The sequence below is a fragment of the Cornus florida genome, unplaced genomic scaffold (assembly GCF_030987335.1).
Source record: "Cornus florida cultivar Cherokee Brave unplaced genomic scaffold, ASM3098733v1 CherokeeBrave_3.0.0_Hap2_Chr04, whole genome shotgun sequence".
Taxonomy (NCBI): domain Eukaryota; kingdom Viridiplantae; phylum Streptophyta; class Magnoliopsida; order Cornales; family Cornaceae; genus Cornus; species Cornus florida.
This window is the reverse complement of record NW_026775574.1, coordinates 32327454-32350520: the sequence shown is the minus strand read 5'-3', so window position 1 is coordinate 32350520 and position 23067 is coordinate 32327454. Positions and strand designations below refer to the sequence as shown.

The window sequence follows — 23067 nt, the reverse complement described above, 5'->3', positions numbered from 1 at the left end:
AATTCTCATGTAATAAATCCCAATTTAATACATATGAACAACCATACCAAAACTTAATTTTCTAGCATGCCACAATACAATTCCAAGTTGTATATCACCATGAGGATTAAATCTTAAACATGAAATTTAATTAAATAAAATGTTTCAAAACCTAACCGAATATTCTAAATCAAATATATGTGAAATTATATGGCATGTAAATCAAGAATATCAAGTTGGAATTTAAATAGAGTGAATAGTGCACTCGGGGCAAATTAATTAATCAAATTAATTAATAATTACTAATTTTCAAAACACCTCCAATCACTTTCAAATTCAACTATGTTGGAGAGCATGCTAAGGCCTAATTTAATATGCTGACACATATTAATTTTAAGCTAGTTAAGGCCATGTGAATTAATCTTTCACCTAAGATAAGTATTAAACAAAATCTTTAATACTTATTCAAATGTTCCAATTTTAATACACGACAATGAGCATATCAAGGGGCAATATAAAATCATGCTATATGTTTAAGCCAAGTCATGAGCAACTGGGAAAATTAGATCCCGTACAAGAAAAATAAATAATAAAATCTCTAGATTTTATATTTAATCATGCAAACAAGTAGTATAAGTATCACAAGCATGCTATATAACAAGAATTTAAACCTAGAACATCTCCTACCTCAATTTGAGATGAAAATCCCAAAGACTCACTAAAATAAAAGTGCTCCGAATTCGACGATACCGGGAAGTTTTGTCAGGGACAACGCCGTGAACATAACCCCCATGAAAGCCCCATCAAAATCATAACTTGACCTCAAAACCAAACTCAAGAAATGGTCAAAACTGAATTCTAATAAGGGGGAAAGGTAGAGCACAGCGAGGGGAACAACAAACGTTAAGGCCGAAGACTTTCTATCAAGGAAAAGTGAACCAAAAGAGGAGAGAGAAGATGGCAGCACCCCTTGGGCTGCCATGGGAGCTCCAGGTCGTGCATGAAGAGGGGAGAAGATGAAAAATGAAATATCTCACCCCCCTTTTATAGAAATCTCAAAAAGTGCCCCGAACGGGCCCCGCCGGGTCCGAAAAAGTAAAATTTGAGCAGACGCGCTCAAATGACAAAACTTTGTGAATGAAAAAGATTCAAAATGATAAAATATGAACAACGGAAGAAACGGCGTCAAAAATTGAGTCCCGAGCAGAAAGTTATGCCCAAAACAAGTTCAGCGGCAACCGGGTCCAAAAACTCTGAAACTGGAGAAAAACGACCAGAACAAAATTCTATGAATTTACAAGTCAATAAAAAGTAAAAATGAATCCCGTACGAGGATCCAGACTCAAAACAAGACATTTTGTAATAACTTTCATTAATTGCACAATGGCCTCTCCAAAAGTGAAAACTGCACTTATGGCCCAGAATGAAAATATCTTCCAACAATATTTTCTTAAAAACCCCTGAAATAAAATATCTTTAAAAGATATTTACGAAAAACACCCCAAGAAAAGAAAATAATTTTAAAGAACTTTGCATCCATGCCTTTATGGACACCGGGAGCAACAAGAGTACTTTCTTGCAAAAGTAAAGATACGTATTTCGAGGAAACCACTCAAGATGAAGGCACGTGAAGTCAAAAACCAACTCCGAGCATGAGAAGTGAGGTTGTGCCAACAATGTGACAAATGGGGAAAAGACAGAATAGGGAAAAAGACGAAATAGGGAAAAGGATGAAAGATGCATAGTGTCTGAAAAGTGAAAATGTAGAAATGATTCGGTCCTCAAAGGAAGTTGTCAATCCACGGAAAAGAGTCTTAGGAACTAATTCCGAGCACTTGAGATGACACTAAGCAACACGAAATAGAGCTCAGAAAAGAAAATTAAACGAAAAAAATTCATTCGTAAAATTTCAGAAAAAAAAGAAAGGAAGGCAAATGACTGGGTCGTTACATAAATTGCTCTTATTATATAAAATAGCATAATAATAAAATAAATTTGTGTTTCAGTTGTCCATCTATACCCCCATTGTTTAGCTAATTGTTGATTTCTTATTTTAATGTAATTGACTGTAATAATGTCCATGAATAAAAAAAAGTATACAAGTTGAGAAATTCTATATTTCAATAATTTTGTAAATAAATGAATTTGAGTATAATGCTATAAATAAAATTATAAATTAATCAGTGATAATATATATATATATATAAAGATAGACTCTTAAGTTAATATAGACCTAACAAATTAGTACTATTTATTTGATTTTCATATCTAATGGAAAACATTCACCCATAGAAAAATGAAATCCTTCGAGCCCAATAAAAAAAGAATGAAGAAGTCGGGTAAAATAGGAACGTACAAAAATAGTTGCTCTTTTATTTTTTGTGTGTTTTGTGCATGAATTGTTTTGGGGGAAAATAGTGAAAATTTTATTTTCGTGTGTTTTGTGCATGAATCGTTTTGGGGGAAAATAGTGAATCCTACTCTTATGAAAATAAAAAATAAATAAATAAAAATTTACGCTAACCAAACTCCTTATAAATTTATTTTTCTTCCTTTTTTTATTTTTTATTTTTATTTTTATTAAGCTATTTCAAGCTAACCAAATGAACCCAGGGAGTGAGTTTTATGATTTTAAACTTTTTTTTTTTTTTTTAAAGCAATTTTGTTTATTAAAATTGCGGGGTAGGTTGGGTAATTTACCTTAGGCTCAGTTTGGTAGAGTGGAAATGGGAGGAAAGGGAAGGGAAAGTGATGGAGAGTGATTAAAAAATTGTGTTTGGGTAAAATGAGTGGAAGGAAAGGAAAGGAGAGGGAAGGCTTTGGAGGGTTATATATAGCTTTATACAGTAATTTTCTTATCCTCCCAAAAATAGGAGGAAATAGAAGGAAAATGAAGGCAATGGTTGATGTAAAATTTGTGATGCCAATTTTACCCTCAAGATTATATATACATACAAGTTAGCAACTGTAGAGAGAGTGAGAGACGACGGGCCAGCGACTGAAGTTTGCGAATAGCGAACCCGAACTGGAACAGCGGCGATAGAAATTGAAAGATATGAGTTTTGATTTTCTGAACAATCTGAAATTATATACCAATACAGGTTTGTTTGGCTGTTTTTTTTTAGAGGCGTGCCAGAGTCTTTCGACCTAAGGGGTTGGATAGCCAAACTATCCTTGGTGCTAACCGAATATGAAATCGGCCCTTAGTGAATCAGGCGACTGCTGGAAGGCAAGGATGACCCCTTCCTTCAGGTTCTTCAACGCCTCAATAAAGAGGACTTTCAGCACTATATGTAAAATGGATGAAGGGAGTAAAACAAATTACACGAGCATTCATCTATTCCAAGAGACTTAGAAAATAAAAGTAGAGGGGATTGAAGCCAAGCGTCGACTTTTATTTCATAAGTAAAATTCCCATACAGAGTACAAGAATTATAAATCTAACACTAGAGGCTACTCCTGTGACCAGAAGTAAAATACAACTTAAAGGCTGAATGAAATTGCAGAGAATGAAAAACATTGATAAAGAAAATGCGTTATGTTGGTCAGGGACCTTTTGCACAGCTGTCTTTGGGTACTATTTATAGAAAAAAATCTTGTAACGGTTGAAAGTAGTTGCTACTTTCATGTTGTTTGAATTCAAACACTTTGTCTGAAGATTTTATCCAAAATGAACGTGTTTTTGGACGTGGCTTTAAATCGGGGAATTGTTGATTTTAGACTCCAATTTTGAATAAGAGTCCTATTTGTAACATACTCCTTGAAATAATCCTCTATTAGCCCATATATAAAAATCATATATCAATTAATTTTTAATTAATTGAATATTAACATATCGTGCAAATAGCCATGTGGCCCAATAAAAAATAAAATATTATTTTAGGTCGCAAATAAGGTTTTGAACTTTTGATTCTTGCAGATAGATAGATAAACTAAAATATATGGGTTTTGAACTTCTGATTCTTGTAGTGCACAGAAAGAGAGAGAGAGAGAGAGGGGGGGCAAGTTCAGAGTTGAGAACGAGAATGGAGATGGAGGCGAGATTAGGGAGGCTAAAATGATTTGCCCTAATTTTTTTTTTCCTTTTCTCGTGGGCCTGCTTGGAGATTATATATATATATATATATATATCAGAGTTGAGAACGAGAATATGGAGGCGAGATTGGGGAGGCTGAAATAATTTGCCCTAATTTTTTTTTCCCTATATATATATCTTTTAAAATATTAAAAAGATATAATAAACAATTTATTAAAATAATTCTCTTTACTTTTTTTTTAAATATAATTATTATCCTTTTATTCATTAATCAATCAAACATAATACCAAATTAAAATTATCTTTTCATTTCCATTTCCATTTTCATTTCCATTTCCATTTCCCTGGTAGGTATTGTTACCTTTCCTCGTAACTCCCTTCATACCCACCCTACCAAACAACGTAGCCTTATTCTCCACAGTAGACTAGTACACGTTCAATATTTTCCTCCCTCTTCGAAGGCGCAGCCCCATTGAAATTTGCTGTTTCTTCAACTTTTCGGTCGATTGAGTTCCCTTCCGCAGGAAATCGTCGCTGGACCAGTCATATAGACATATAGAGAGAGAGAGAAAGAGGGGTGGGGCGAGAGATAAAGAATGGGACAAGTTCAAAGCGACGTCGCTGATGCTGCCACAGTTGATCAAGGCAAACATTCGTCATCCTCATCCTCTGCGACTGACAACAATACACAACCAGCTTCATTGGAATCTTTAATCGCTGGTCTCTCTCTATATTCATATGTCTTATTTTGTGATTCAATCCTCATTCTTAATAGCTGTTTATAAAAATAAAAAATTTCTTGCTTTGTTAATGTTTTTCCCCCACCCCCAGTAAAAATAACCTTATGAAAAAGCAGAAATTTTAAAACCCTTTTTTTTGTTATTTGGGTAGAATAGCTAGAATTAGATGCTAAGATCTTCAATGCACACTAAACCCAGAAGAATTGCTTCATAAACAATGGCTATTTAGGGGGGAAAAAAAAAATTGGCGAGTCTAATTCATATCTTGAGTCCTTGTGGCACATGCAATTGTGCTTGTGGACTCAAATTTCGTTTATTTTTATTTTTATTCTTCTTCTCCTGTCAGTAGATAAAGTGCGTTCCGTGTATCACCATGAAATTCCGTCGGGCTGACAATCTGTAATGCTAATTGCATGATCTGAAATTTGACATGTTTCTATTCCAAACTGTTGGTTCATAAACCCATAAATCCTTTTTACCTCTGCATATGTTTTTTCCTATTGTTTAATGCAAAATATAAAATAATGTTGAATAAGAAAGTAGTTAAGGTTTTGGCAAGAAAAAAAGGTCATTGCCTAGTGTGGTCCCATTAATCGAGGGTGTCGAGAGGGGCAGACTAGATGGGGGACAGAACCTTCAGTATTTTATTTGCACAACTTGTCTCCTCTTATGATTCAAACATGTGTTCTCATGCTTGATGGCTTGATCATTCTACCATTGCAGCCCGTAGTGATTTTGCTAGAGAAATACAGAAGATAGGGCTTAAATATACAACTGAGCTTTACTTAATTTCTAACTTTTGGGGTTGGTTGCATGTTTGTCTCTAGCTAAGTCATAAAACTCAAAACATAACTGAGTACATATAGGAAGCATTCATACCCTACTTCCTGTTGAGGCTATTTCTCCATAAGCATTAACTGAACACCTTGCAAGAAATCAACAAAGATCTAGACACCGTTGTTGTACTGTCTGCCACTAGTTCTTTAATGAGCGTATCGGATTGGAGTGATAAATAGAGTAGGCATCATCCCTTCACAATTCAAATGAGTAACCACTGGTATATGAACCTCAAGTCTCTCACTATAAAACTTAGCCTAGTTGCACTTAATGCGGTTTAGAAGGACACCCACCTTGCTTTTCTTTTCACCTTTGTGAACTAAAATGTTTATTGCATACCTTGATTCTATCTCATCTTTTGCTAATATAATCCTTTCTCTATCCTAGATAGATAGTGATATTACTAGTAGAATTAGAGCGGGTTGGATCAAATGGAGACAAGCTAATAGGATTTTTTGTGATGAAGGAATCACACATAGGCTAAAAGAAAATTTCTATAGAACCGTTATCAGACCAACTATGTTGTATGGAGCAGAGTGTTGGGCCCTAAAAAGAAACAAGAACAACACCTTCATGTAGAAGAAATGGGGATGTTTAGATGGATGAGTGGAGTAACTAGAAGAGATAGGGCCACTAATGAAAGTGCGAGAGAAAAATTAGGGGTGGCACCCATTGGTGAGAAAATTAGGGAGAGTAGGCTTAGATGGTTTGGACACATGCATCAGAGACTTAGAAATTTGTCAGTCAAACGAGGAAGACTAGTTGTCATAGAAGGTAGGAGATGGAGAGGGTGACTAAAAATAATATGGGTGCTTCAAAGTAGAGCATTTACAGTGGGAAACTAACAAACCCATGCCAATCAGAGAATGTCAAATAAAATTGAAAAGGATAAAGGAAATAAAAGAGGAAAAGGATATGTGTCAAAACAAGAAGAGAATAGAAGCCCACAAAAAGGAACTAAGTTAAGCTCTAGAATTGAGCATAAATAGACAGCTTAGGCATTAAGACAGATTTGCCTAAAGGAAAGAACTAACAATGGAAAATAGGAGGCATTCTATGACCCACCACATCAGCTAACCAGTAATATTGTAACATTTTACTAAGATCTCTAAAATCCTAAAAATCCAATGTAACTACCTATTGGGTAAGGATCCAAATCAACTTATCTACTCCAAGGCCAGGTCTAAGTTATCTATTTTTTCTGATCTTGTTCTTTCTTTGGTTTTCTTCTGTTCCTTTGTAGTAAATGTTGAAAATGTAAAGTCAAAATTTTTTATCGTTGGAAAATTCCGTTGACAAAATAAGTCTTGTAGTGGGTTGAACACAATATCATTCCTGTCTCCCATTTGTCAAATATCAATATTCATACAAAATGGAGACTGGATGTTTAAGATGGAAGTATATTGTCATCTCAATATGCTTCACGTTATCCGGTCACACCTTTGGTAGAGGTGAATGAAACTTTACCTAGAACCTAGGGTGGCTAATGGGTCATAGTCAGACCACCCTCGAAGTTGGTCTGGATGTGTTGTTTTTTTAAAAAAATGAGTAGTGCATTATTGCAATCTAAAGTTGCACCTGTTTATTCTATTAAGACTGCCTGGAATTTGATTCCAATCTGCACTGGGACACCCTGATGAATTTTCAAAAAAACTGGATTCTAGAGAGTTGTGCACTGTAAACCCAAAACCTTAACTGGAGTCTGGTGGTACACTGCTCTATTTTGAAAATTTTCACTCCAGGAATGCCTGCACCGGTACCACCTGTTGGCCAGGATGAAAATTTTGAATGTTTCCAATCCTAAATCAAACTTGAATTTGCCCATTCTGAACTGGGCATTCATTGTCGGAGAAGACAAGATTTGTCGGTGTGCGGTTGAATTGACAGGTCAGCGAGTGGACTTGGGAGACTTAGTTGTAGGACAAAGGGGTCGGCAACAATTTGACTTGAAGAGACTGAGTGGTAAACTAGGCACAAATCTGAGGCTATCAACAACTGAGTCTTGTAAACATTCTGAGTGTAAGACTGAACCACAGTCTGAATGTAAATTATTTTCAAATAATGGATTGTTTTGTTCAGTACTAGGTCTCATGGTTTTTTCGTGTTAGGGTTTTCCATGTAAAAAAATGGTTCTCTCTCTCTCTCTCTCTCTCTCTCGCTCTCTCGCTCTTTATGTCTATCTCTCTCTCTCTCTCGCGCTCTTTATCTCTATCTCTCTCTCTCTGTCTCGCTCTTTATCTCTCTCTCTCTCTCTGTCTCTTCTCTTCTTTATTTATTTATTTATAATTCATTTCATTATATGGTTTGTGTAATTGATTGATAAGACGGATTAAATCTGCACTTGATAATAGTTTAATTTTAAAATCAATCAAAAGAGCGGAGTAGGTCTATTCACCCCACCTCTAGGTCTAAACATCATTTCACAAAAAAATAAAAACCACATCCACAATGCAACTCTGAGAAAATTGCGCTATGGTCCAAAAACCTCTTTGAGCTTCTCTCTAATTTTAACTTTCTTTTGTTTTACTTCCTCCGTCTCAATTTAATTGTCCCTTTTTGGGATTCTAACTTTGTAAGGGGACATGCATTTAATGCAATGTCCTCTTTCAAAGTTACCATTTGAAGTTTAGCTATTTATATTGTCAAGTTGGGAGAATTTTTAAACTTAAAAGATACTTTTGGAAAGATAATCATTTTACTTTGAATTTTCAAATGGGGCATGAATATTAAATTTTGGGACAACCAAAGTCGGAAAGATGGACAATTAATTTGGTATACAGGGAGTATCAAACGAAACCACAAAATAAAACAATGTAACAAAATGTTAAGCAAATTTAGGGGTGGGACTCGGATGGGCTGGGCAGCCTAAGCTAAATATGAGATTCTGTCCTCTTAGGCCATGCTATGTCCAAGACCCTAAAAACCTCAACTCATGCCATCTCGTATGGTTTCCTCGAGTTGTTCGGGTTTGTCCAAATTTTCAAAAACAAGTTACATGGGTAATATAACATGCTATAAACATGAAAAAAAGTGTAAACATAAGAGTAATGCTATTCAAGCCTACTAAATAGGATCGACTTTTCAACCAACTTAACCACTGTTAGAATGTTATATATATATATATATATATATATATATATATATGTATATATATATATATATATGTTGGACCATTATGTAATTACATACAATTGGTAGGGCCCTTGTGTTATTTAGTTGACTTGTATCCTTTATATAAGCCTACATAGGCTTATTAGGTTGTGGGTGTGAAATATATACATACAAGTTCTCTCTCTCTCTCTCTCTCTCTCATGATTTGAACATGGTATCAGAGCTACTCTTTCTTGGTGGCTGCTAGTTCTCAAATCAGTGCTTCCGCTGCGTCTGTGTGTTCTTGTACAAATCAAAATCGAGAGAGAAAGAGATAGTCTCTGATCGACACCGGAAATAAGAGAGAAAGAGATGTTCTTCGCCGGAGCTCTGTTCGTCGTTTTGTTCAGAGCCGGAGATCTGAAGCTGGTGTTGTGGTCAGCGCCTCTGGTCTGTTGTTTTCAGATCTGAAGCTCTTTTGTTCTCAGATCTGAAGCTCGTGTTGTATCATCGCTGTTTTTTTTTGTTGGCTTGCCGTCGCAGCTGCAAGGGCTAGGGTGTACTAGCCTCGATTCTTCATTCGCAAACCTCTGTTGCTTAATTTTAGTGTCGATAGCAGATTTCTGTTCTCGTCGGCGCTGATCGCAAAGAAGAAGAGACGTGTTTGGTTGCAGGTGTGAAGCTATCCCAACCTTGGTTTACTAAAACCAAGTTTGCAGAGATCTGGGGCTGGTCCGACCTGTTTCAGATCCAAACCATTTGACCAGATCCGACCTGTTTGACCTTTTTTCGGACCATTTGCCCAGATACGGCCCGTTTTCCAGGTTCGGCCAGAATACAGATTCTGCATTTTTTTTCTTCTTTTATGTTTTTGCTGGGTTCACCATGGTGTCTAGTTCAGATTTGTTTTCTCTCACATCCGGTCTTCATTCTCCCATGACTTCAGTTAAACTCAATGGGAAGAATTACATACTATGGGCTAAATCTGTTAAAATTTTTCTCAAAGGTAGAGGCCTTGGTACTCATTTGACGAAAGAGAAACTCAAGGAAACGGATGCTTCTTTTGATGCATGGGAAAAGAAAGATGCTCAGATCATCTCTGTGATGATAAACAGTATTTAAATGAGTTCAACTTTACTTTATTTGGATACTGCTAAAGAGATATGGGACAGATTGCGGCAACTATTTTCTGGGACAGGTAATATCACTCGTGTTTATGAGCTTTGTAGGCAATACTTCAATCTTGAACAAGGTAATCACAGTATAGAAGAGTATTATTCCAAAGTTATGGGAGTCTGTGAGGAGTTGAATATGTATCAGCCCATTACTGTTGATGTTCGAAGTATGCAACAACAACGTGAAGACTTTAATGTTGTCCGTTTTCTTACTGGTCTGTCATAAGCATATGAGTCTTTTCGTTCATAGATTATGGGCAGTCCCACACTTCCATCTCTTGCTGATGTGTTTTCTCGACTTTAGCGTGCTACACTTACAAGTGATACCTCAACTTTGAATACTGGGCAAAGTGGTGAGCGTTCAACATTGATAGTTTCAAAGAGCGAAAATACTGCTTACCGTGGAGGTCGTGGGGGACGCTCCACACGTGCCAGTCGTGATTCACAGGGAGGACATGACCGTGGCAGGGAATCACGAAACTGTACTCATTGTGGCCTTTCTAATCATACTGTGAATTTTTGTTGGGACCTTCATGGCAAACCATCTAGTTATGCAAATCAAGTTTCATCCTCTCCGAATGATGTTGCTTCTGGATCTCACAACGTAGCTGAATCAAATATGGTCCTTGTTCCACGTGATGAGTATAATCAGTTTTTGTCTTATAAGCAAGCATCTAATTCATCTTCCACGGCTACCTTTGCCCAGTCAGGTACTGCACACACATGTCTATTGTCTTCCACTCGCAGTCCTTGGATCATAGACACTGGAGCATCCGATCATATGACTGGATGTTCTTCTCTTCTATCTGATTTTAATTTTGTACCTCCTTCTCAAAGAGTTACTCTTGCTAATGGTTCATCCACTAAGGTTTCAGGTTTGGGGACAACTCAACTTAGTGATTCCTTGTCTCTCTCGTCTGTTTTATACGTTCCTCAGTTTCCCTTTAATTTAATGTCTATTAGTAAGCTTACTAAATCTCTTCAGTGCTCTGTTACATTTTATCCAACTTCTTGTGTGTTTTCAGGATCTCAAGACGAAGAAGAAGATTGGTACGGGGTATGAAGCTGGTGGCTTATATTACTTTGATTTGGCACCCGATCCTGTGGCTCTTCAGTCTTCTCTGTCTCCATTCCAGTGGCACTGTCGTCTTGGTCACCCGTCACTTTAAGTTTTGAAGTGTCGAGTTCCTAGTCTTAGTCATTTGAAATTCTTGTCATGTGAAGTTTGTCAACTTAGTAAGCACCATCACGTGTCTTTCAAGTCTAGGACTAATAATCGTGTCTCTAGTCCTTTTCATTTGGTTCATTCAGATGTATGGGGTCCAATAAAGCATTCTTCAATCAATAAATTCCATTATTTTGTGACATTTTTGGATGATTATTCTCGCCTGACTTGGTTGTTTCTGATGAGAGATCGTTCTGAGTTATTTTTAATTTTTTAAAATTTCGAAAAGAAATCAAAACTCAGTTTGGATACCAAATTCGTATTCTACGTTCTGATAATGCTAAAGAATATTCTTTAACCCCCTTTGATACATATCTTAGTGATAAAGGAATTATTCATCAAAATTCATGTGTTTATACTCCTCAACAAAATGGAGTTGCAGAACGTAAGAATCGACACCTCTTAGAAGTAACCCGTGCTCTTTTGTTTCATATGTGCATACCTAATTGGTTTTGGGGTGATGTTGTTCTTACTGCCTGTCATCTTATTAACCGTATGCCGTCATCTGTATTAGATGGCAAATCTCCACATTCTATTTTATTTCCTGATTCTCCTTTGTTTTCTCTTACTCCTAGAGTTTTTGGATGTGTATGTTATGTCCACAATCTTGGTCCTGGTTTTGATAAACTCGACCCACGTGCCACAAAGTATGTATTTCTTGGATACTCTCATTCTCATAAAGGTTATCGCTGCTATAGTCCTGTTTCTCAACGATACTTTATTAGCGCGGATGTAACCTTTTGTGAGTCCATCCCATATTTTTCAAATAGTGATTCAATTCTTGATATTACTCTTGAGTCGCCTCTTCCTGTGGTTCCTATTCCCTCACTTTCTCTTCAACCGAGATCTCCTTTGCCTGCCCATTACAGGTGTACACTCGAAGACCAAAGCCATCTGTTGTCGTGCCTCCTCCATCGTCTTCAGAGTCTTTGGATCCAACACAGTTCACTGTGTCTGATTCCTTGCTTATGGCACTTCGTAAAGGTACTCGCTCGTGTGTCACTACTCATCCCGTTGCTCATTATGTCTCTTATAATTCCTTATCGCCATCCTTCTCATGTTTTTCCTCTCAGTTGTCTACTACATTTGTTCCTAAGACTGTGCAGGATGCTTTGTCTGATTCGGGCTGGAGGAAAGCAATGCAAGATGAAATGGATGCTTTGCATCAGAATGGTACACGGAATCTTGTTCCATTACCTCCAGGTGTAAAAACTGTTGGTTGTCACTGGGTATATACTGTGAAGTATCTTCCAAATTGGTCCGTTGAGCGTTTAAAAGCCCGTCTTGTTGCCAAAGGTTATACCCAAACTTATGGTATTGACTATGCTGAGACGTTTGCCCCTGTTGTTAAGATTTCTTCTATTCGTGTTTTGATTTCTCTTACTGCTAATAGACATTGGCCTCTGTTTCAGTTAGACATTAAAAATGCCTTTTTGCATATGGTGACTTAGTAGAAGAGGTTTATATGGAGCAACCACCTAGGCTTGTTGCTCAGGGGGAGTATCTTCACACTGTTTGTCGCCTTAAAAAGGCTCTGTATGGATTGAAACAATCTCCACAGGCTTAGTTTGGAAAATTCTCTGAGGCGGCATTAAAATTCGGTCTTAACAAATGTCAGACTGACCATTCGGTATTTCACCAGTGCACTAAAGCTGGCTTCATATTTCTTGTGGTGTATGTAGATGATATTGTGATCACAAGTGATGATTCTGAAGGCATTGCTAAGTTGAAGTTGTTTCTGCAATATCGATTCAACACTAAAGACTTGGGTAAACTTAGGTATTTCTTGGGTATTGAAGTTGCTAGATCCAAGAAGGGTATAAGTTTATCCCAACGAAAAAATGTGTTGGACTTATTAGAAGAAACAGGTATGTTGGGTGGTCGCCCTGTTGATGCTTCTATGGATTCGACCACAAAACTTGTGTCTAATGAGGGTGATCTATTTAATGACCCGGGCAGATTTCGTCGCCTTGTTGGGAAATTAATTTATCTCACTATCACTCGACCTGATATTTCATATGCAGTTAGTGTGGTAAGTCAGTTCATGGGAGCTCTTAGAATGCCACATTGGATTGTTGTTCTTTGGATTATCTGATATCTCAAGCAAGCTCCAAGTTTTGGGTTACTATATAAATCAAATGGTCATCTCAGGGTAAACGGTTTTACAGATGCCGACTGGGCTGGTTCTCCTTCAAATAGGAGATCTACTACAGGCTACTGCAAGTTTGTAGGAGGAAATCTTGTTACATGGCAAAGTAAAAAAGCAAACGGTGGTAGCTCGGTCTAGTGCTGAAGCTGAGTATAGGGCAATGGCTCATACTACTAGTGAGTTGATCTGGGTACAATATTTTCTAAAAGAACTTGGGTTGATAGTTGAAGCTCCTACTCCATTGTTCCGTGATAATCAAACAGCAGTTCACATTGCTTCAAATCCTGTGTTTTATGAGAGAACCAAACATATTGAAGTTGATTGTCACTTCATTCAAGAAAAAATATTACGTGGGAGCATCTCTACTCCATTCGTGAAGTCTGAAGATCAATTAGCTGATATGTTTACCAAAGTATTGGGTCATAACCGGTTAAGAACTATTTGTTCCAAGCTGGGATTATTTGATATATATTCTCCAGCTTGAGGGGGAGTGTTAGAATGTTATATATATATGTTGGGCCATTATGTAATTACATACAGCTGGTAGGGCCCTTGTGTTATTTAGTTGACTTGTATCCTTTATATAAGCCTACATAGGTTTATTAGGTTGTGGGTGTGAAATATATACATACAAGTTCTCTCTCTCTCTCTCTCATGATTTGAACACAACCAATGGATATTTTAATGATCTTAAATTTGGTCAACTCTCCGACCAACTCAACACAACCATTGGATGCATTTATATGGAATCCATGTAAATGTATCCAATGGTTGTGTTGAGTTGGTCGGAGAGTTGACCAAATTTAAGATCATTAAAATATCTTTTTTCATAACATAATTTACCTATGCATTGAACATTGGAAGTGTACCCATATAACCTGTGATAGAAGTGTTCATACCATGTCACATTAACTTTAAACAAATTTAATCAAACTATTTATCATAACAAAGACAACAATTTATTTTTTGATAAGTAACATAGACAACAATATATGAATGTAATAAAATCTATGACAACCATCAAATGTTCCAAAAGGGGTAATTAACAAAAGGGTAAACGCATGCAACTTTAACCTTAATATGTAACTAACATAAGGTATTAAAAATCTAAAAATTTATATTGTTCTTATACTTAGGGTTCCTTGAGTTGCAGGTTTTCTTGCCAAGTCCTGTCCAAAATAAATTCATGCTTTTAAATTTGAACCGATCCCAATCCCGAGATCTTAAATACGCTTCCCCACCCCACTAAGTTTTCGGGTAGGGTTCAGGTTGCTTTGGTTAGGCCTGCCCAAGTCCTACCCCTAAGGAAAATAGAGCAAGTAAACAGCCTCAAAACACAAGATTTTTATGTGAAATACCCAAATAGAGAAGAAGCACGATTTAGTCCACAGTTAATTAATCCACTAAGAAGATAAATAATAAAGCCTTATCATACTGTTTTTCACACTAGAACCACTAGCCTATTGCTTGCTTGTTAATTTACCTCGGAATAGACTCACACCAAATACTCGTCTTGAGCTTTGTTCCCGTCATTCAGTGAATCCTTCTCCATGCGAAATGTCCTTTTATTTGGTGGGAAGGCAAGCTCGAGATGCATGGAGGGTCAGTCCGCTTTGTATTTGGTGGAGTTTGTGGTGTGAGAGAACTAATATGGGTGCTGAAACACTATATTTTGATGGTGTGGAAGCACTAATATGGTAGCTGAAACACTATATTTTGAGTTCCTTATTTTCTTAGGTTAAAGGGAGAGTATGTATGTCTGTAGGGGATTTTGTTAATGTTTTTGATAGTTTGAGGGCATAATGATGTATTCTTTTGTGTAGTTGTTCCCTTGGGTGTCCTTCGATTGTCTTTTAATGAAATTTTACTTCTTTTTTTTTTTGATAAGTAAAAGTCGATTAGAAAAGCGCTCAAAAGGGGTCCCTAATACAAAAGGCGAAAATTGAATGTAAGGACCAATAGAGTCCAAAAGATCAACTAAGTCATCAGTCGAGGAGCAAGCGCTTCCTTTCACATAACAGAAAATAGAACGAAGAATATGAATTTTCAAGGTCGCCAAAGACGATTCCTTTCTTTCGAAATTTCTGCTATTCCTCTCTCTCCATATGCACCACCAAACACAATGTGGAACTATCCTCCAATAGTCACGAGCGTGACTTTTCACTGGGTATCTTCTCCACACATTAATCAATCCTATGGAGGTCTGAGGCATTACCCAATGAACACCAAAAATGCCGAAGATGAGGTTCCAACAATCGTACGCTACAGGACAGTGCATAAGAATGTGATCCACAGACTCACCGCCTGTTTTATATAGACAACACCAATTAACAATAATGTTACCTCTCTTTCTCAAATTATCCAACGTCAAAATCTTGTCCCAGATGGCAGGCCAATCAAAGAATGCGACTCTAAGTGGAGCCTTAGAATGCTAGATAGTCTTCCACGGGAAATCATGACCAACGAAATTGGACAGACACAAGAATATGGACCGAACACCAAATCTACCGTGGGTGGAAGGGACCCACAAAATATCATCACTACCTCTGCCAACATCCTTCTGCTGATACAACAAATCCAAAAAAATGCATGCCTCTTCTATCTCCCAATCCTGAAAAGAACGCCTAAAACGCACATCCCACGTAACCCCATTGCTATCAAGCTGATAACAGTCAGCTACACAAGCGTGCCTATTTTCGGCAATACTATAAAGTCTAAGAAAGGAATAAGACAACAGCTGATCTCCACACCATAAATCCTTCCAAAAGCGGCCACGCCTACCATCACGAACCTTGAATCAGATGTGTGAGGAAAAGACATCCTATTCCTTCCGAATGAATTTCCACACGCCGACACCTCCCACAACAGAGATTGGACGGGAGTACCAGCCACCACTCTCCTCCCCAAAACGACACGAGACGACCCTTCTCCACTGGTGATGTCGTTCCCTACTGAATCTCCATAACCACTTTCCCAATAAAGCTCTATTAAAAGAAACCAACTTTCGGATGCCTAAACCGCCTAATTTTAAGGGTTTGCAAACTTGCTCCCAGTTAACAAGATGATATTTGAACTCCTCTCCCCTTCCACCCCAAAGAAAGTCTCTTTGAATTTTTTCAATCCTTTCAGCGACAGAGCATGGGATTTGAAACAAAAGATAAGAAGTAAGTGGGAAGGGATGAGAGAGTACTCTTAATAAGAGTGACCTTCCCCCCGTTCGACAAATATTGCTTCTTCCATCCTGCCAAGCTCTTCTCATACCTATTGATCACCGAATCCCAGCTCCATACCCACCTACTCCCAAAGGCAATCCCAAATAAGTGGCTGGTTTCTTTGGTCAGTCATCCCAGCCTTCACAATCTTGTCTCAACTGCTTGAAACAATCTTCTCAATGAACAAAAGAAGTCTCAGTGATCTTCACTAATAATTCAGGACTTGTTTATAAACTTGCTGTAGGAAAAGCTTTTAGAACAATGAGTTCTCAGTGGAAATTTCTCACAAGTTGCTATCTTTTTCTCTCATTCACGTGACTCACGTCTCTCTACAAAATCATGAAAAATATATTTGTAGACACCATGTATATGTGTGTAAAATGGTATCCTTATCCTTATATACTTATCAAAAAAAAAATATTCTTAGAAATTTATTTGATATGATTTAGGGAAGCTTGATAAAAGGTAGGTACGTGTTATTTAAATGAAACAACCTAATTTGAACCCATTGTTCAAACTACCGCTGTTCAGATTTTGAGTAATGGTTACTATGGAATATGTGGGAATATTCTTATAATCAGCATAATTAATGGGATTTAACCATGTGGGTATTATTATAAATACATGGGTGTAGAGATGTCAACAGCATACCTCAACCCATTGTTACATTCTTTGTTCTCCTCTTTTCTTCTTCTTTCTTTTCAGGGATGGAGCCAGGAAATTTTCTTACCGGGGGTTTGGTAACATTTCATATATATTTACTAAATAATGTTTACGCATATATATCAGTGTTTATGGAGTGTATATATATATGTATAGAGAGAGAGAGAGAGAGAGAGAGAGATTGATATTTTTGGGATGAGGTAAATTAATAAATTGCGCATGTAGAATATAAGGGGGGCACCCAGGCATGAACTCACTCCATCCCTCTTTCTTTTCTCCTTTGTTTTCTCCTCAAACCCTAATCATCCAAACCCTAAAATATAATTTCAACTTTTACTCTCCTCTCTGTGGGGTTGTGTACCGGTGCTCAGGCACTGGGTAACTGGATACTCCAGAAGCTCACTAAGTTGCTCACAAGCACAGTTTGTAAGAAACTGTTCTCCATTATTAGCACTCTTTTTTGTTGGGTTCTAGGGAGAAATAGTAATTCCATGGAGGAAATAGTTGATTTTTTGGACTCCCTGAGAGTTTAGACTTTAGAGGCCCTATTTGGCCTTGTGTATCTTATGAGGGATGCGTTCCCCTTTTGAACGCTTCTTTTATACAATTTCGCTTATCAATTATTTATTTATTATTATTTTTTAAGACATTTCAAACAAATCCAGATCTTCTCAAAAACATATGCAATCATTCCAAACAAATTTTTTATTTTTAAAAAAAAGTTATAAGGCATCTAAATCCAAATGTTCCACGATCCTAATGTGTTAGATATGAGAACTTCTTAAACCTTTAAAGATCTTCTACTTTAATGATGTTTTACCATTGTCTCTATTCACAAACAAAATCCAAATGATTCAAGGCTCAAATAAATAGAAACATTACAACTTTGAGCTTTTGACATTAAATTTGCGAACAGACATTGACTGTAAGTACTAAATCTCCTCTTGCTGGAATCACTAATTTAGCAATGAGGCTGTGGTGATAGCTGAGATTCAGTGCAGGAGTATTAAGGACTTCTACAAAGCTGAGGCTGTTGAGATAGCGGAGCCTTTAACTGTTCATTTTCTTGGTTTAAGTCATCAAATTAGCTTTGGTGCCCAATCTGCTAACTTCAATGACTTCTTTCATACTCTCTAGCTGGGCATAAACAGCTTGGAGACTTCTGTCCATGGGTTTATCGTGTTGTTGAGAAGCCCTAGTATTCACCATGATTCTTTGTATTAAGTTGGACAGTAGATAACCCCAGCATTCATTTCCAAGACGGCATGCATCTGTAGAGGTCAATTTTCTTCAACAGTGCAAAAACTTGAATAAATTACAAGACCTAGGGACCTAGACATGTGTGGTGCCCGCCATATTTCCTTCTGTGGTCAGGTCAGAACAGGGTGATGATGATATCAGAGTACTAGAATGAGAGTTTATTCACACCTTGATTCTCTGTCATCTTCTGCTTATATAGTGCTTGCTCTAATTCTCTTGAATTTATTTTATTTAAGTTTTAAACTAGAAATAAGCAAATAAACGTGGGCTTGTATACTGGAATTCTTAGACATGAGGTAGTTGAATACTTCAGGATTTCAGGATTCTTGATAAGCTTTTATAATCTACGGGTTATCTAACGTGGCGGTTCATAAGCTCTGAGAGAACCTCCTACCTTAATGCCTGAACCGGTATGATACAGCTCTGGAGTTTACCTTTAGAGAATATCTTTTATCTTCTTGCCTTTACATGTGATGCCCTCCTTTTTATTTCCTTTTATCCTTTTCAGTTGTACTTATATGGCATTCTCTAATTAGCTGGTTGGTTATTAATTTACTTATCAAAAGAAAAAAAAACTGGTTGGTTATTTTTCCTCTACATTCTGTCTCCTCAGTTAAGGTTTGTCTCCAATCCCACCCAGCACCTTGCATAGGTGGGACATACATTGCATAGTGCACTTTATTATAATAAAATTTCATTTCGCATTAGAGACTAACTTATTGTACTGTAAGAATGATTATATGAACCCAGCCCGCCACAACAGATTTAAAGTTTGACTGTATACCTTAAATTTCAAAGTACTTTGGATCAGCTACACTGCTTTTTTTCTTTTTGTTTTTATCTTTTTCGTTCTTCAACTATAAGGCCGTCTTGTCCATTAAATTATAGGACATCATGTATTCTGTCACAGTGACCTAAATTCATTTATCCATCTATCATATAATGTGTACTAGATGTTAACCATTAATTTAAAAACATATATGCGATTTCTGCGGTTTCACTTCTACTCTTTTATTTCTTTCAGAAGCTGCAGCATTTGGTGATGATGAGAATGAGGTTGGTCCACATTTAAAATTAAACCGGCTTAAATGTTTAGAATTTGAATTACTGTGTCTGTCTTCTTTGCCTAAATGAATAGAACTCTCTCTCTTTCAGTCTCTTGATGCGAAGGCTCAAAAAGCATTGGAATGCCCTTGCATTGCTGACTTGCGGAAGGGCCCATGCGGTACCCAGTTTTCAGAGTCTTTCCTATGCTTTCTCAAGAGCACAGCAGAAGAAAAGGTAACCGCTATTAAACTTTTTTTTTTCCTAAGCCAAACTTTATTAATAACTTTGTGCCCCCAAGGAGTTGGCTCAAGTGGGTAAGAACTTGGCCCTTTTGCCTCATGAAGTATGAGGTCTAAGCTTCGACTCCTCTTGGGTGCAAACAATTCCTTGGGTGTGAGTATCAACTAGGAAAAAATAAATATTAAACCAACAAGCTCCAACAGCATACAAGAGGGAGCACCTCAATTAACTTGCAAGACAAACAAGTCTTCCAGAAAATCAACCAAACAACAAAACTCAGCTGAAGAAAAACCATTTCCAAAAACCACATATAAGAAACAAAAATTCAAGAAACAAAACTGCCAAATGATCTTGAATTAGTTCATCAACAGAACAAACACTCTTTTTAGTTTGGGCTTGGACGTGACTGTTCCAAATGATCTTGTTCCTCTGCATCTGTCTGGAAGTTCTCTGAACTTTGCTCCTTTAAAAGGACATCAAAACATCTGTTAATCTGAATCTCAGGATCAGATTTCTTTAAACCTGTATTCCCATTCACATCTAAGCAGTGGGAATTCATTTTTTTCCCATAAGTTCCTTGATCCATACTGTTATAATTTTCTACAAGAATCACTTTACCTTTATTCCCCTCTCTGCCACTGCTGATAGGCTTGCTCTGTATTTCCAGTAGTTAAATCCTCAACTTCTGTGTTTTTGGGGCGCCAAACCTTTGCTGGAGTACTTGGGCATTGCTTCAAGGTATGCCCAATTATTTTTGCAATGATCACAGAGCTTTGGAGTCCATTGGTATTCAAACTTGACCTCCACTGTTTCACCATTACCCATCAGCAAGTCTATAGACTGGGAATTTGCAATTCACATCTTTCTTCACACAGATTCTAGCAAAACTGATCCTTGTCAGAGCCAATAGCACTTGCAACACAGCTTAGGCCTTTTGCTGACCAAAATTCAGGGGTAAGATTGAAGATTTTCACCCAAATTGGAACTTTATCCGCTGACTCTCTGATCAAGCACATGTTAGGAGCCCACTGTTTAACCATTATTAAACAGTTGATCTAATGAAGCACCTTGTATGGCATTCTAGCTCACCTACTGGAAATTGATCAAATGGATCACCTTTCATAATAAACTAGATTTCTTGTGTGAAATGGAATGAGAATTTGTTTTCCTAGTACCTTTGATGGGACAATATTCCTTTTCCTGCCTTTTACTGCCTCCCAAGATCTGAAGTTGCTTAATTGCTAGTATGTTACTTTTCTAGTCTGCTTTCTATGGAAAGCAAGAGTCTTGCCTAAGGTTAAATTTTTGGTGTGGGTGTGTCTAGTGGTGGTATAAACTCCAATGACTTGCTTCAAATGAGAAAACCTAAGTCTTGCATTTTCCGATGTTTGCATGATGTGAAAAAAGTGTGTGGAGGCATCTGACTACTTGTTTTTCTACTGTTCTTGTGTCCCTTTTTATGGAGTTTATTAGTTAGTATGGTTTGCGCAAGTAAGGTTGCTTTAGCACAAATCATTCCCTGACAAGACTCAGATGGAGATGATTGTGAAAATGTGGGATTCATGGACATTCATTGACTGATTTGAAAGAAGAGGAACTATAGAATTTCTGAAGACAGTTATGGAGATGGAATCTTTGGTGAAAAAAAGCTAAACTTCTTACAACTATGGTGATGTGAATTTGAAAGCATTCCTATGTTTCAAGTTCAAAGAAATTAGAGCACAGCTTAACCCGCTAGAAATCATAACTCTCATGCCCTCATATATTTGTGTATTCATGTTTTTGTATATTTATGTAAATATTAATATGTATATGTACATGCACAATTTAATAACTAATGTCCTACTTTCATATGTAGTCTTTCAATACTTCTTCTTCCTATATCTTTTTTTTTATTATTTATAAATATATCAAAATTTATATAATTTTTATATAAATTTTTAATTTTATTTTTCTGGCAATTAAATTTTCTTCCATGCAAGCAAAAAGTCTTGTATACAATGTTTTTCGTTACTCTAGTTAGCTCTTGACTAGGAGTGTGCAAAAGTGTGCATGTAGATATACATTTATAAATTATGGACATGTCCAACACTCATGTATCTAGGAGTGTGCAAAAGTGTCAGTCCTTTTTAGAAGTATCCATATTTTATACTTCAGTTCAATTTGTAACTTCGTCATTCTTAATAATACCTCAATTGTTATCAACAAGTTTTTGATTCTCAAATTTTACTGTGTCAAATTTTTTTTTCCTAAATAACAAAGAATTCTTGCTGTAAATCTAAAGACGCATATATCTTTATAATCATATTTTTGTAGTAAAAAAGGATGTACACATGTTTTACAAATAAATTCATTTGGTTGCTCAGGAGACTGGAGAAATTGGGCAAGGGGAGGAGAAATGTACTTGAACTTGTGATCAAATTCTATTTTCTTATTTTCACTTTTCTCTTCTTTTCTTCTACCTATTGGCAACCGAACAATGTGGGCTCTTTGTTTGTTGACTATTTCAGCTACGTTTAATGTCCCATCCTTAGTGATATAAAGTTGGGATTTGGTGTCTTCAATAATGATCAATGTATTAGTTCTTACTAATTAATAGATTGGCACTAAAGTAGTTTAAAAGATGGATTTTGCGGTTACATGGTAGAGATAAGCTTGTCCTTTCCCTTCTTCATCACCAAAGAGGTTTGTGTCGTTGTAAATGCTTTGTATAATAGCAATTCACTTGTTGGAAATGATTTTTTTTATTGGATTTTATTTGCTGAAAGATTCAAGTGACTGAATAGGATGAGATAAGTTAGGTATGGATGATGGATATGTTTTAGTCGGTTTGTAAAACCGGCCTATTTAGTCAGCTTATATATATCATTACTCTAGTTAATTTGTAATTCTTTTGCAGGGATCGGACTGTGTGCATCCTTTTGTGGCATTGCAGCATTGCATTAAAGCCAACCCAGATGCATTTTCGAAGGATGTATTAGATGATAATAGTGAAGTCAAGAAGGAGGAAGAGAGTGAGGTCAAGAAAGAGGAAGAGCGAAGCCGTAAGTACAAAATCATCCCTCCCATTTGGTCTGTGGAATCAAAAAGTCCGAAACACAAGCTTTAGGAAGATGTTATTTCTCCATTTTTGCCTCATCCTTTTTTACCCCTTTTTTCTGATAAAATCTATAAATGAATATGGCATTTTTATTATCTTTTTGGTCCTAATGCCATACTACGTTGTTTAGGGTTTCTTTCATTTTTTGGGCCGTCTGCATTCCCTCTTCTCTACATATTTGTGTGATTGTAAGATGCATTCACAATTCACAAACAAAACAAAAGCAATATAATTGGTTTTAACAGTGATCTTTTCTCTTTATACACACACACACACACACACACACACACACATATATATAGTAAAAGAATCTA

The 23067-nt window shown here is 36.7% G+C and overlaps 1 protein-coding gene across 1 annotated transcript; it reads left to right on the top strand.

Moving 5' to 3' along the window:
- The first annotated feature begins 4385 nt into the window (after positions 1-4385).
- Positions 4386-22999, top strand: LOC132303116 (mitochondrial intermembrane space import and assembly protein 40 homolog). The gene is made up of 4 exons (XM_059800204.1): positions 4386-4735; positions 19391-19422; positions 19522-19647; positions 22553-22999. The coding sequence occupies exons 1-4, from the start codon at positions 4612-4614 to the stop codon at positions 22760-22762; spliced, it is 492 nt and encodes a 163-aa protein (XP_059656187.1). The 5' UTR covers positions 4386-4611; the 3' UTR covers positions 22763-22999.
- The last annotated feature ends 68 nt before the right edge of the window (positions 23000-23067 follow it).